Below are 12,089 nucleotides of genomic sequence, written 5' to 3'. Positions count from 1 at the left end.
TATGCTATAGGAAGTCCTCCTGTCAGCTTGTCTTTCTGAGCGAAATGCATTTTTTCACACTTAGGATCTAGTTGGTAACCAAACTGCTTTCATACCTGACTGCATTTCCAAAAGCACTGGAGAGAGAAGAGATACAGAAAGCAGACCCTACTCCTCCTCTAAAAGCAAAACTCATGGCTTCTCCTCTGCCTAATACTGTGCTGTTCTGAAGACACTATCAGAAGGGACACTAAAGATACAGCACATAGGAGTAATTTCTTCATGGTCCAAAAGCTCTTTGGCATTTCCGTAGAATAGAATGCACGTTTCAGATTCTATATGTGGTCTTCAAGGTGTTCTTTTCATGAAAAGCCAGACTATATCCCTGTACTGAGTGCTGGTTTGGTTGCCAAACAATTATTATAAGTATGTAGCTCAGCGTAACTAGAGGGTCAGCTCAGCTTCCCAAAAGGTACAATAAATAACCACTAGAAAAAATTGCATGGAATAAAGAGGTTGTGGGGTCTCCACCTTTGGGGATATTCAAAACCTGACTTAAGCCGGTCCTGGGCAGCCTGTTCTACCTGCCCCCACCTGAGCAGTGCTGTGGATTACATGCCCTCCTGAGGTCCCTCCCAGCCTCAGCTGCTCCATGATTCGGTGAAATTGCTTTCAATGATTGAAAATGCAGGAGACGACGTGGCCATCCCAGCAGAACCCGATGAGTTTTTCAGCATTCATTTATCAAAAAGATAGGGTTTCAAAGCACTGCAAAGCAGCAGGCTCCCCCAGCACAACCTAAGGTCTGGCTTTAGCAACAAGAAACCAGTTCTTGTTATAAATTTCCCTTGGAAGTCCACCAGAGACATCCTGCTCAATGACATCGCTACTGGAACATTGTTTTTAGGTTTCTGCATTGATGAAGGTGAGATTCTTCAACAGGACAGCTGCAGTACAAGTGATGTGCAGCGTAGATCACTCTTGTGATCTTCTTCACAAACCTGCTTTCAAGCATGAGATTAGGGAAGAGAGAAAGGAGTATCTTATGTTAAGTGAAATACAGGCAACCTGAAGCTAACTACAAGTGTTCAGAGATGAAGTATCCACCAAGCTCAATATACTCAGTTGGCTGGGAAGTGTTTTTTGTCTGCACGTGTTCTGTTATCTTTCAGGGCAGTCCATTGTGGGATGCCTCCCAAACAAAAATCTCCGTTTCATCCAACAGAACAGCTTTTTTCTTTAGAGCCAGCAGAGCTGTGTGAACAAAGCATTCCGATAGCCTTTCTAAAGACAGAAGCTGATCTTAGTTCGTGCATGTATGATAAATATCCTCCACTGCGTCCCTTTATTAGACAGTGTTCTGGGCACAGAACTTCAACAATGTGCCAACCTTGGTTGTAGTTTTGCAGACTTCATCTCATAACCTAAATTCCTCAGATCCCTCTGTGCAGAATAACGATGAATTCTCTGATGGATGATTTTGGAACCTGGGTTTTTAAGTTATTTTGGTTCCAGTCCTTCTGATTCAGCCCTTTGCTGTGTCAGTTGGCACACAACTGAAATATAGATCTGTTTTCAGTCTTGCTGGTTCATCTATTACGGTGTGTTAGATTTGATTTGGGTTCATTTTATAGCCCTATTTTGTTCATTACATAAGTTTTAAGCAAGGACAGTTTTTCTTGAGCAGAATGGTTATCTCAAACTTTCAGACTCTTTAGATAAGCAGACTTAGCCCCGCCCTTCCTGTGATGAACATATGGGCTGCTGCCTGCAGTCCTTGCAAGCTAGAAGACCTGTTGTGGAGGATCCTGGGACCTGGATTCTCAGCAAAACCAAAGGATTTTGGTAAGTGTATGCGTTTGTCTCAGTACAGGCTCCCGAATGTTTGTTGTCTACCTTAAATAGAATCCACTGATTAGACACTGAGAGCACTGTAAAGTAGTGCACCTCTACTTGGGGAGAAGCTCTACATCTTAAGGGAGCAGTTCTGGGGGAGGCTGGGTATTAAGGGTGTTCAGATCCATCCACCTCTCGTCCATGTGGGTCTTTGTTGGTAAGCTGCAAATGTCCTCGGAAGTGCTTAGGCAGACAGCAGGCAGTGTGCCTGCAGGGGGCCGGAGGTGCCCCGTGTTGGCTAATCACACCACGCAGTAATGCACTGCTCTGCTCACTGCGCTCCCCAGAGCCAAACCCTGCTTAGAGCTGGGTTGTGCTTCCACATTTGGCAATTAAAGAGGCAGATTTAGTTAGGATGGAAGCTTTGTGGAAATTAATGATGACAAAACAGTTGAAGTGCAGCTGTAACTTTAACAGAGCAGACAAACATGACACAGAATGCTGTGTGGTGACCACTATTAACAAAGTCTGCATCTCCTAACGGTGGCTCTCAGCACCAGCACTATGCTAGCTGTTAGAGTGAGCTGTGACTCGCACGGTGGAGCATGCAGGTTGGAGTTCTGATGGCTCATTGCATGGGCTTTACCTTGCTTAGGAGAAGTCCTTTGTGCAGGCAAAGTAAACACAGTGCTTCAGACACAAAGTAACATCCTGGCCTGTGGAAATCCGCCCATAACCTGAGAAAAGCAGTTTCTGTTCCATTGGTGGAAATGAGCACTTTCCCATATGCGTTCTATGGCTTTCCCATAGAAGACGGGGTCAGAGCTGGTCCTGCTGGATACATAACAGACTGCTCCTTGCCTCAGTCCTTCAAGCAAAACTCTATCCATGTTTTAAAGAGAGGGAAAAATATAAAAGTCTTTTTTTTAGGCAGCTGAAGCTCAACAAAAAGTCCAGTTAACAGGCTTGTGTCCACTTAGTGAGATCAGTCCCCCAGGGGAGCTCAGGGACTCGGTAACTGAGTTGAAGCAACAGATGAGAGGAGAACGGCTGCTCTGTCAGTCTGCCTTGTATGTAATCAGCTTTTCTTGTTAATGTCTGAAATCCCCTGTAAGTCAGGACCACGGCAGGATCTGGTGGTAAAATTGAATTGAAGTGCTTTGCAGCCCCCCCCTTAAGTGATCACCTAAGTGCTCTGCACGGAGCATCCCTTTCCTTGGGCTGACACCAGGGATGATGTGAAGAAGAGACACTTATCAGTTTAACCGTAAACTGCAGTGAAACTGGTGGGAAACTTTAATTACCAAGAAATCAGACTTCATGATGCTTTGTCCAGTTCTTGCACTAGAGCACATATACCATCATCTCCTTCCTTGGACAAAAGCATCCCCACACCTGTTCACACTAAAAACTGCTTCTATAGAGTCCCCCAGCCCGGCACATCCTGCCACACATTGCTGCAATGCCCTGCAGCCACCACTGACCACTGACTGATCAGTGACTGACTGATAGTGCTGCTGAGCTCCCTGTGCTCCCAGCATTGCCAACCTGCACAGCTGGATGCTGTGCACAGAATCACCACTCAGAAACTCCTTGCTGCACCAGTCTCTGTCACAACCAGCCCATAGCTTTAATTGCTGTGGGCACCTGTAGCTTTGTGGATGAAAGCAGGGGCAAGAACAGAGCAGAACAGGCCTGCTAAGTGAGAGTGTAGGAATGCACTGGGAATAAGAGTGGGAATCACGGAGGAACAGGAAGGGTAGGAAGCAGCAATGTGAGAAGAGAGGGGACTGAGAGATGCAGACCTTGGCCATGTCATGTGGTTTCCCAATACCCGGTGCCAAGCAACAAGGCTTTCTTTTTCCCCCTAAATTCCAAAGTGCCCTCTGGAGCATCAAAACTGAAACATGTTTGCTATGATCTATTTTGATTCATCTTGAATATTTTCCTTCAGACTTCAGCCAATAAAATCGATCCCATTTGACGTCCAGAGCTCGGTGTTGGGAGCTGAAAAGAGGAGATAAAGTTTATTTTCTGCACAGCAGTCTTTTTCTGCAATACGGAAATAATTAGCTCTCAATGCGTACCAGCTTCTTTTAACTAAATTAGAATATTGGATCAAATTTCACTCAAGTTCTAGAAGCTAAACGCTCCCTGTTGGCTCTCTCTAATGAAGACCCAAAGGCTCTCCTTATGGCCAGAGAGAAGGCTGAGTCTGGGCCGTCCTTCTCCAGCCTCTCAGCCTGCTCCAGGGGGAAAAAGAGCTGCCTGAGCAGAGTGGGAGCAGCGCAGGGAGCTGGATTTGTGCCCGGGTAGCGCTGCGTGCCTCGTCCTGCCGGAGCACAGCAGGGCCGGGCCTGGCTGCACGCCAGTGTGACGGGAGGAGACAGATGTCGGGAGGGCCTGGTGTGGTACCACCAACGGGCTGCAGGGAGATTGGAGCTGTAAGGGAAGATTTTTGTCCCGACTGCGTTATGCATTTTTCTACTGCAAAGACACAAAAATAAGTGCCAAGTACAGAAAGGGAAGGGACAGAAGAGCGAGATGGTTCACCTCGCTGCAAAGTGTTGACCCACCTGCTGAGATTAGTGACAAACCACGTCTCAGCTTCCAGGTGCCCTGGAGTCAGCTCAGCTTTGGTACAGCACCCTCAGGTTCTCACATCACTGCAGTACGGCTTTTAAGATAAACAATAACCGCTTGCCATCGGCTGGCATCTTATTTGGATGTCCTCGCGTTCATTAACTCCCTGTTTCCCTAGGGTTAGCTTCTTGCCCGTTTTGTACGCAAACAAGGACACAGAGCTGCTTTATTTAACAGCGCTGTACTTATGAGCCGTTCTTTCCTGGCAGGCCGTGCCGCTCCTCCCCAGCAGCTCCCGGCCCGCCCCGCTCGGAGCGCGGCACCGCCGTGTGGGGGGTTTAGGAACAAGCGATAGGGACGGATCGCCAGCTGAACTTATTTGCGTGCATTGTCCGAACACGAGAACGGCGGGGCTCGATCCGAACCTGCCTTTTGTTTTGCGGTTTGTTTTAGCGCAGGTGTCCGGCGGGCACCGAGGTGCGGTGCTGCGCGGGCAGAGGTGAGGGGAAGGAATCGCAAAGAGGCTGCGGGGCAGAGGCTGAGCGGGAACGGGACAGAGCACGGGCTTCGCAGCGACGCAGGCCGCAACCTTCTCTGCCGGGGACGCCCGAGGCCCCGTTTCACGGAGGGGAAACCGCGGGGCGGGGCGGGCAGGCTGAGGTGGGCGGCGGGGGGCGGCGATCCTCGCGCGGGGCGGGGCTGCAGGAGGCGCGGGGCGGGGCGGGGCGGGGCGGGGGCTCCCGTTGGCGTCGGTAAGGCGGGCGGGGCGAAGCGCGGGCAATCTGTGCCGCCGCCGCCACGGGCTCGGCCTTTCCTCCGCTCCGCCGGCGCCAGGTAACGACCGCCCCGGACGGCGGCACCCCGCTTCGCGTGCCCGCGGGCTCCCGGCGGTACCCGCCGCCCTTCTGCCGCGAGGCGGAGCTGCCCTGCCCTGTCCTGCCCTGCTCTGTCCAGCCCACGGGACGGGGCCTTCCGCGGCGGCGGGTGGGCGGCTCCCCTTTCTCTCTCGCCGGTTTCCCCTTCCTCAGAGGCTCCTTGTGGTGCCGGCCGTCCCCGCGCCGTGTTTGTCCGCTGAGGGGCGGCCCCGCCGCGGGCTGCGCGCTGCTGGCGAGGCGTGAGGCGGGCAGCTGTGAGACGCGGACAGACGTTGGGCTCTTTGGCGCTCAGAGCTGTTTGAATCCGCGCTGCTGAGGCCGGAGCGGCGGGGAGCTGCGTGTTGTGACCGCCCGGCCCGGATCTCGGAGCTTTTCCTTGCCAGAACCGCTTCACGCGCTGCTTGTGAAGAGTTGCTCAGCGTTGGCTTCGCGTGCAGCTGAGGAGCCGCGGGGCACCGAACGCGCCTCCTCTTCCCCTCGGGCTCCTGCATAAAGGCATCAGCCCTGCATGTAGCGCTGCCTGCTCTCACTAACACAGCAGTGCGCTCCCACAGTAGCTTTGCTGCGGGGCACGGCGCCGTGCTGTCGGTGCGGCGCTCAGGTAGCGGCGGAGCAGGAGCGCGGTGAGGCAACGAGCTGTTTGGAAGCAGTGCCTGTTTTGGAGCGAGCTCGGGAAGTTTTGTGTCTGATGGAGGGGAAGAAGCGCTCGGTTGGCCTTGGTGCGTGTCTGCTGTGTATTGGAAAGCAGCACTGTGTCACTTGTTATGGTAAAAAGAGAATCTTGACCAGCAAACAGCAGCGCCGGTGCTGGTTTGGTGCTTGCAGTCCCTCTATCTCGCTGTCTGGTTGCCAGATTAACATCTGACACAAACAAACAAACCTGACGTCTTTATTTTTGCTAATTTTGTTTATTTTTAAAAGACTTGCCTTCCTGCTTTGCAGCCCGCTGCTAGAGGTCAGCGCTCTGCAGAGTGAGCACCTCGTTGCCTCCCTCACCTTCAGCGCGGTGTTGCTGTCTGAACGTAAGCCCCGCAGGGTGCTGTGCAGGTGCTGGGTGCCCTTGGCCATCTGTCACTCCTCCCAGCTGCACGTGTAGCACGGACCGCAGGTGCTCGGAGGTGCACCGTGCACGGTCAGCCTGCTGGATCCCTTTCTTTCTGGTAGACGGCTGCTGTTGGAGTTGCTTTATGAGTAACGCTAAGGATGCGGGATGCCGGTACCGCGTACCTTTCGTTATCCTCAGCGAGCTGAGCTCGATCAGCACGAGGACCGCGTTGCACGAGCGTGAAATAGAGCGTTTTCCCCTCATTAGGCCGCCGGCTCCGAGCCTTGCCGGTCGGCCCTGCGGCGCTGTGGGCCGGCGGCCATTTTGCGGGGCGGGCAGACGGCGGGCTGTCCGTGCACAGCGCCGTGCCGGCTGCTCGTGGGCAGGCAGCCGTGTGTGTGTGTGTGCGAGCTTCGAGCTGTGCTTCCCACCGCCGCCCGCTGCTCTCAGCCCCGCGCGGCAATGCGGAGCTGCTGCCTGCACGGTGAGCAGCGCGGCCATGGCGCTCCCCGTAACTTCCGGTTGGAAACGTCAATTTGCTGGGCCGCGTCGTTGTGTTTTGTTGTTAAAATGACGCCGGTTGCGTTTTAATCGAGTCCTGCTGCAACACGGAGCTCTTTGCCCTTCAGCCTGTTGGAACTTGGAGTGATCCGGAGGTGTGGGAACACTCCGTGAAGCATCTGTTGACTGAGGAATCTGCGTTTAATACCAAAAAAAGAGGAATCTTGGTTATTCCAAATAGTACAAAATTGGAAATTACAAATAAAAATAGGTTGCTCTCAGGAACCGTACGTTACATGCTCTGCTTCCATTGCTGTTAATACTATGTCCAAAAGTTGCTTTCACTTTGTAAGGCCATAGTGTATGAAATCTTAAGCAAATAAGCTCATTTAAACGGGCTCTACATCAGGAATTACTATCAGCATCTTTCTAAAGCTTTAAACGTGTTGCTACTGCAAAAGCTACAGGCAGTTGATTTATTTTACTGTTAGTATTTGTCCCACCCCCCAAAAAAAGGTATTGCCAAAGCATTGCTCACGTGCTGCCTTGCTTCCCTCGTGCCCTCTGCTGTGGCCCAGCAGTCACCAGTTGCAGGATGCTCCAGCAATTACAACAGTTATTTCTGGGACTTAGAAAACCAGAACCGAGCTTCTTGCTCAATAACACCTTCCTGGTGAGTAGTTTGACTTGGTGAGGTGGTGTTTTATCTCTTCCTTTGTCACAAAGGTGCACTTCAGAAAGTTCTGAGATAGAATTGTCCCTGTGCTCAAAGAAGCATATGAGGATGGGGCTCACCCTTATCCTTGCTACGTGCTTGTAGTGCATATACAGCATGCATTTGGTGCTGCCTCTGCTCTTCTCACCCTTCTCTGCTTCAAGGCTGCGATCAGAGCATCTCATTGTCTGCAATACAGCCAAGGAAGCTTGCTGCAGTACTGCTGGGGCTTTGTGAAGGCTGTCTGAAAGTGATGATCAAATCAGGTAAACAGGCTTTTGAATTAGTTGGCGTGGCCCTGTGTCACTCAGACACTCAGTATTCCACATTCTCCAGCCACGGGACTTTGTTAAAAGGTCGATTCTGCAGCACTGATTATAGGAGTCCCTGGGCTTCTTTGTGTTCTGCCCCACTCGGAATCTGGTTGAGTTGTAAGAGAGCTGATGCTTGAGATGATTGTTGTCATCTGCTTCCCCAAGAAGCAGCACCAATCCAGCTGTGTCCTCAGTAGTGAGGCCAGTTTAAAAGTTGAAGAGCGGTGGCAGTGATACGGCACAGCTGTCTAATCTCTGCCTGTGTTTTAGGTGAAGTTTATGCTTCTCTTCAGTTGCTTTTAACTTGTCTTACATGTTTTTATTGGTACATTCTTAGGCAATTAGATGTTTTATAGGCTTTCTGAAGGAAAAAAGGTATACTTAGTTTGGGCCCAGTGAAACTGACAATAAAGCTGTGTCTAATCTGGTCCGGGCTGATCCATGGGGACCTAAGCTGTAAGTCTCATGAGCCCCTAGATGTTGAAGCTATGCTCTGTCTACCTCTCAGGTCCCCTGCTAAGCTTCATGGCTTTAAAATTCCCAGTTATTCAATTCAGTTGTATATGCAAGTTTTGTAAACAAGAGGAATGAATGGGCTGGTTGAACAAAGGGGTGCTGGCAAGCACAAGCAGACGAATTAGAGGGAGTTACTGCTTCCCACCCACACCTGCTCTGCTCCATAGCACGGCTGTAACGTATACAACACTTCCAGATAGAGCGGGTTCTCTGGAATCAGTCTGAACCTGGTAGCCAGGTTTAAAAAGAAAGTCCAGATTCATAGTTACATTTAAAGTGCCTGTTTTTAATAAACCGTGCTTATTATCCTGAAGAAGTTGTATTGAAGTCAGTGAAGGCAGTTATGAAGTAAATGTGTTTTTTTTTCCTTTTCAGTCTGAGTTAATTGTAGAGAATCAGAAGAGTGAATGAGATGAAATTGCTCCCTTGTAAGGGGGATCTCTGGCTGTGGGGTGGTGAAGCTCTTACCCACGCTGGGGATCTTGGTGCTATGAAAAGCAGCTGTTGCTAGACCTAGGGATAAATATAGTCAAGGTTTTTCATTTGGTAGTGCCATTGTCAAGTGTGCGCTTTATGGAGCTCAATGTTCTATTTCAGACTTTATCAAATAAGAGGAGTTCAGGTTCTACCGCTTAATTTCAAGTAGTGAGAGGGCTTTGGGGACGGGAGAAAAGAGCAGGAGAAGCCTGAGCCAATGTGTTACTTCTCAAAGTCTGCCGCTGCCCCATCCAGGTGAGCAGCAGGGAGGAGCTGGGAGCTGTGGAAGTAGGGAAATATATGGGAAAATGCTGCTGGATGTCAAAAGCGTGACAGCAGGTGCTGAGCTGCCGGTTAGGAGCTGGGTTTGTTGGCTAAGGATGTCAGCACAAACTAACAGGGGTGCTGTCCCAATTCAAGCTGATCAACCATTCTCCTAGTTTAGAGATTTCAGTAGATACATCTGTGAGAAATCAGTTTTGTTGTCCAAAACAAGTTCTGTCCGTTATCAGTGTCCCTCATCTTGGAACTCACTGCGTTTTCACTTTCACCATAGGGGGAATTTGTTGCTCTTAGATCTCCATTTCCTCTGGTCTCAAAGCAGTGCTGTTTGTTGTTAAAGCACAGCAGCAATTGTGTGTTGTTGCACTATTCCGTGCTTGTTCCAGCAGTCAGACTGCCCTGCCCGTACTTCTCTATTGGTTTAAGCTTCCACTAAATAAGCAGCACGATTGTTACACAAGCCAGTGAAAGCACGATGGCTCTGGGACGAGTGAAGCAAATCTAGGGAAAGATCATCTAAGGGAAATGTCATCTCTGTGATCTCCAAAACAAATGTGTAAAGAGTAGAGGAGAGACCTTACTCCTTGTAACCCCACAGCTGTATGGGAGGTGCCTGCGCTCAGGAAGCTGCAGCGTTTGGGTCTGTAAGTTGTGATTTAAAAACAAGCAGGAAGCTCGGCTGTCAGCAGCAAAGGAAGTGTCCTCCTACTGCACTGACAGCGGGGTTTGGAGGCTGCAAAGGGAGTGGCAAAGGGTGTCAGTGTTAGTGCGGAGGCTCCCTTTTGAACTGCCATTAGCTGTGCCTGGGGCTCGCTTGCTTGTTTTCTCTATTTTTTACACATAGGCTACTGTACAAATAGAAACTCCTATTTCAGAATCATGGGCAGCATCCCTAAAATGAGCTGCTCATTGATATTTTGCGTACAAGAATTAAAGCGTAGCCAGGGACATTTATATTTTCGTTAGGCACGTCAGCGCAGTTGTGTGGGGTATCCTTTCCTGTGGTTGAAATGGGAGCCATAGATGAGCTGGAAATAGCCAGGATTCCGCCCTGCTCACTGTGCCCATCCAGAACAGCCTGATCCCCATCGAGTAACCTGCTATCAAAGAACTACTTCTAGAAAAGCAGTGTTTTTCTTATGGCTCAGTGGGTAGAAAAAGTCTGGAGGATTTTTGTTTTGCAAATACCTTGGAATTAAAGGTCAGTTTACGTAGTATCACAGAACTGTAGGGGTTGGAAGGGACCTCTAGAGATCGAGTCCAGCCCCCTGCCAAAGCGGGCCCCCCACACCAATAGTCACACAAGTTTCTTGATACGGCACCGCCAGTTTCTTCCTTCCTTTTGAAGGCTCCATAGAGGGTTTTCTGTTTGTGTTTCTGTTGTGTTTGGGGGCACTGTGTTTTTTTTCTTTGCCTGTTGGCACTGAGGACAGTTTTAGCAACGTGAGTCATTTTGCAGTTGGCTCTTCTGTAAGGGTGTGTATCCAGCGTTTCTATTACTGCAGTCAGTTAACTGCTAACAAATAGAACAAGTCAATGTGAAACACGTGAAGCTTCCTCGCTGCTGGCGAATGGCATTCAGAGTGTGAAAGGATTTGAATATATGTAAAAACTTCCTCAAAGTTTCATGTATTGAGCTTTGTTGGTGCGTAACACAGCTGTGCTGTGCTCAGTGGCCTTTTGAAGCAGAGCTCTGTGAAGAGACCTGAAAGCACGGCAAGGAGGGGCCAACATCTGGCTACTGAGCTGCTGGGCCTGTCAGTATCGTGAGTCCAAATGGAAGTGGTGCAGTTGAGCTGTGATAAAGCCTTGGCTCATATTACAGCACGGTTCCAGAGAACTCGGAAACGACTTGAAATAGACTGTCATTAAAAAACCCCACCACCAAACCACCAGGCCTGCAGGCGGAAGTGTGCTGAGCTTCGTGCCGGGCTGATAAGGGCTGTGCAGCTCTGGCAGCTGTGTGCTGAAGCACTGAGAGCTCTGCATTTTTGGTATCAGTCACTTGAATTATTTCAGTACTTGGAAACACAGGCTGAACAATGCAAGGGCTCCTCCATTGGCTCTATACAGTTGTAAGTCATTGCATTGCTTTATTTTCACCTTTTACAGTATGATTTGAAACTGTCACCATGGACTTTTCACGCCTACATACGTACACTCCTCCCCAATGTGTGCCAGAGAACACTGGCTATACATATGCACTCAGGTGAGAACTTTTCTTTTTCTTCTTATAGAGAAACTGTATGTTCTCTAAATGTTGTTAATTCTGGAATAGCTCCCATGGTAAGTAGACGGCCTCCATACAGAAACATGCTTTAATGGGTCTGTTCCGAATTGGCTCGTGTCCTCAGTGCAGGAGAGTGTATGTGCTGAACTGCTGGGACAGTGACTAAGGTAATGACTCAGTGTTTCTTAGTTGCTACGGAAAGATGAGTCTCCACCTAGTTACACTTTGTGTTTTCTCTCAGAATGTCACCCAGTTATTCCATGTTTGATAGACCTTTAATGTCGTTAATACGTCCTTATTGCTGCTTGGTGTGCGATCTGTCTAGAAGTCACACACTGATCGCTTTCAAAACAAAACCGCTTGTTGTGTGAATAGAAAAATCTGTGTTCTAATGAACTTTGCTTGTGTTTTTTTTTTAATTAATCTGACATTAGATTGTACTTAAATCATTTCAGTTCTCTAAAAAAGAACTGCATTGGTTGCTGGTTCCTCCAATCTGCAGTGCAGATGATTGTTGTGATGCCCGTTGGAGTTTTTGAATGCTAACAGAGCAGATTGGCTGTGGATTGCGTCCATCTCGTTTTTCCTGTTGAATGAGTTTTGAAGCCATGAGTGCATGAATGGGTCTGAGTGAGTGCTTTGGCTAATTTCAGCTTTAGAAAACAAGATTGCTCATTAAGATGGAGCGAGTTTTGTTTCCTCTGTGCCTGTATATCATCGCTGTGTATTTGATGTG

At 49.4% G+C, this 12,089-nt stretch overlaps 1 protein-coding gene across 10 annotated transcripts in view; it reads left to right on the top strand.

Moving 5' to 3' along the window:
- Positions 1-4,933: 4,933 nt before the first annotated feature.
- The window catches only part of SUN1 (Sad1 and UNC84 domain containing 1), a 28,342-nt gene continuing 21,186 nt past the window's right edge, over positions 4,934-12,089 (top strand). For 8 of the 10 annotated variants that reach the window (XM_072349692.1, XM_072349691.1, XM_072349689.1 and 5 more), the window contains exons 1-2: positions 5,108-5,232; positions 11,236-11,332. In XM_072349692.1, the coding sequence (XP_072205793.1) occupies positions 11,256-11,332 (77 nt within the window). In that variant the 5' untranslated portion in view covers positions 5,108-5,232; positions 11,236-11,255. Of the gene's footprint in view, positions 5,059-5,107; positions 5,233-11,235; positions 11,333-12,089 lie in introns of those variants that run through there. The other 2 variants (XM_072349684.1, XM_072349687.1) reach the window with 2 other exon arrangements.

The sequence above is a fragment of the Excalfactoria chinensis genome, chromosome 14 (genome assembly GCF_039878825.1).
Source record: "Excalfactoria chinensis isolate bCotChi1 chromosome 14, bCotChi1.hap2, whole genome shotgun sequence".
Classification (NCBI taxonomy): Eukaryota; Metazoa; Chordata; class Aves; order Galliformes; family Phasianidae; genus Excalfactoria; species Excalfactoria chinensis.
The sequence above is the reverse complement of the archived record's forward strand: the minus strand, read 5'-3'. Positions and strand labels throughout refer to the sequence as shown.